The sequence below is a fragment of the Chenopodium quinoa genome, unplaced genomic scaffold (genome assembly GCF_001683475.1).
Source record: "Chenopodium quinoa cultivar QQ74 unplaced genomic scaffold, ASM168347v1, whole genome shotgun sequence".
NCBI lineage: Eukaryota > Viridiplantae > Streptophyta > Magnoliopsida > Caryophyllales > Amaranthaceae > Chenopodium > Chenopodium quinoa.
This window is the reverse complement of record NW_018742770.1, coordinates 3,646,980-3,648,618: the sequence shown is the minus strand read 5'-3', so window position 1 is coordinate 3,648,618 and position 1,639 is coordinate 3,646,980. Positions and strand designations below refer to the sequence as shown.

The 1,639-nt window shown below is 39.9% G+C and overlaps 1 protein-coding gene across 1 annotated transcript; it reads left to right on the top strand.

Moving 5' to 3' along the window:
- Positions 1-248: 248 nt before the first annotated feature.
- LOC110724512 lies at positions 249-1,433 on the top strand. The gene has a single exon (XM_021903934.1). The coding sequence runs from the start codon at positions 249-251 to the stop codon at positions 1,431-1,433; it is 1,185 nt and encodes a 394-aa protein (XP_021759626.1).
- The last annotated feature ends 206 nt before the right edge of the window (positions 1,434-1,639 follow it).

The window sequence follows — 1,639 nt, the reverse complement described above, 5'->3', positions numbered from 1 at the left end:
GAATCCAGGACTTCTAGCAAGCAGAGTTTTTAAAAGCTAAGTATGGGGGGGATCCAATAAAGTTGGGTTACAAGGGCAAGCGATGCAGAAAGGGATCCTAGGCAGGAAAGAGTCTAATAAGAGCTGCTATGACCATGAAAGAAGGGATTGGGAGAAGAATTGGGAATGGACAGGACACGAGTATAAGGCATGATATATGGGTAAGGAAGAATAAAATACAGGTAAGTAACCAGCTAGAAGGATCACAAATGGAGAAGGTAAGTGACCTTATGACTTCAGACAGGAGATGGAATGCCAACTTAATCTGGAGCACATTTGAGGAAAATATAGCTCGTGACATTCTTTCAGTGCACATCCCAATACAAGAATGCGAGGATGAGTTCACATGGATCCCAAAGAAAACAAGGGAATTCAGTTTTAAATCGGGGTATTGGATGGCAGCAAACCAAAAGAAAGAGACCATATGGAGACCAACATCCAAATCATTCTGGAAAATGTGGTGGAAAGTGTCCCTGCCACCAAAAGTCAAGATGTTTATCTGGAAGATCTCTCATAATATCATCCCTACAAGGGAGAATTTGGGGAAAAGAGGCATATGTTTAAGTAGTCTATGTAATCTTTGTAACAAAGCACCAGAAGATATGAACCACTTGTTTCGGTTTTGCGAAATTTCTCAAAGGGTGTGGGCGTCCTCACCTCTTGGGATTAACTCAGCTAAACCCCAGTTTTTGTCTTGCAGGGATTGGGTATTTAACTTCATTCAATATTGTATGACACAGCTAGAGAGCAACCCAAAGTTAATGCATAACTTCGTGGCGACCCTCTGGGCCATTTGGTTGCACAGAAATAATATCATCTTTAGAGGCGTGAGTGTTAATCCTAAAAATATCTTGGAGTTAGCACAGTTGCACGCGGCGAAATGGGAGGAGATACAGTCCTGGAAGAAAAAGAGTCAGGATTCAAACCAAAATCCAAAGATAACAGCACTTCCGGTTATATGGAAGTCAGGAAATGCTACAACTTACTCGTTTGAGTCAGTCTGTGTGGATGCAGCATGGAAAGAGCGGAAAGGGAAACAGGGGGAAAACTGGAGAGCAGCCATAGCATGGACAACAGAAAATGCGAATCTACAACACATTCAAGGGAGTAAGAGAATATTTGCTCTTACACCAACTCAGGCTGAGGGAATTGCAGTACTGGAAGCCTTAAAACTTGCGCACACAGATATAAAGAATCTGGTCATAAAAACGGATTCACTGCAACTGGTAAAGGCCTTGAAGAATCCAGTGAATGCAGAAGAGGAGCTGAAACATATTGTCAAAGATATATTCCTCGAAGCTAGGAAGAGAGATTATGTTGTTTGTATCAAAGTAGATAGAATTATGGTCAATAAAGCCCATATGCTAGCCTCTTACTGTAGGAAGCAGGGGTAAGGTGGAGGAGATCCCTCCTTTCCACACCTGTCTAAAAAAAAATAAAAAATTTGATATACCCCGTGTAAGCTAAAAATGGATAGTTTAAATAAAATAAAGCAAAATTATTTGATTTTATCATGCATTTCTAAATAAGTTCTTAATTGTTTAGGATGAATATTACATTATTATTGACCACAAAAATTACTTATAGTTAGATATTTGGC

What these genes read in the sequence shown, in the direction of transcription:
- LOC110724512 (XM_021903934.1), top strand. Translation starts at nt 249, where the DNA reads ATGGAGAAGGTAAGTGACCTTATGACTTCAGACAGGAGATGGAATGCC.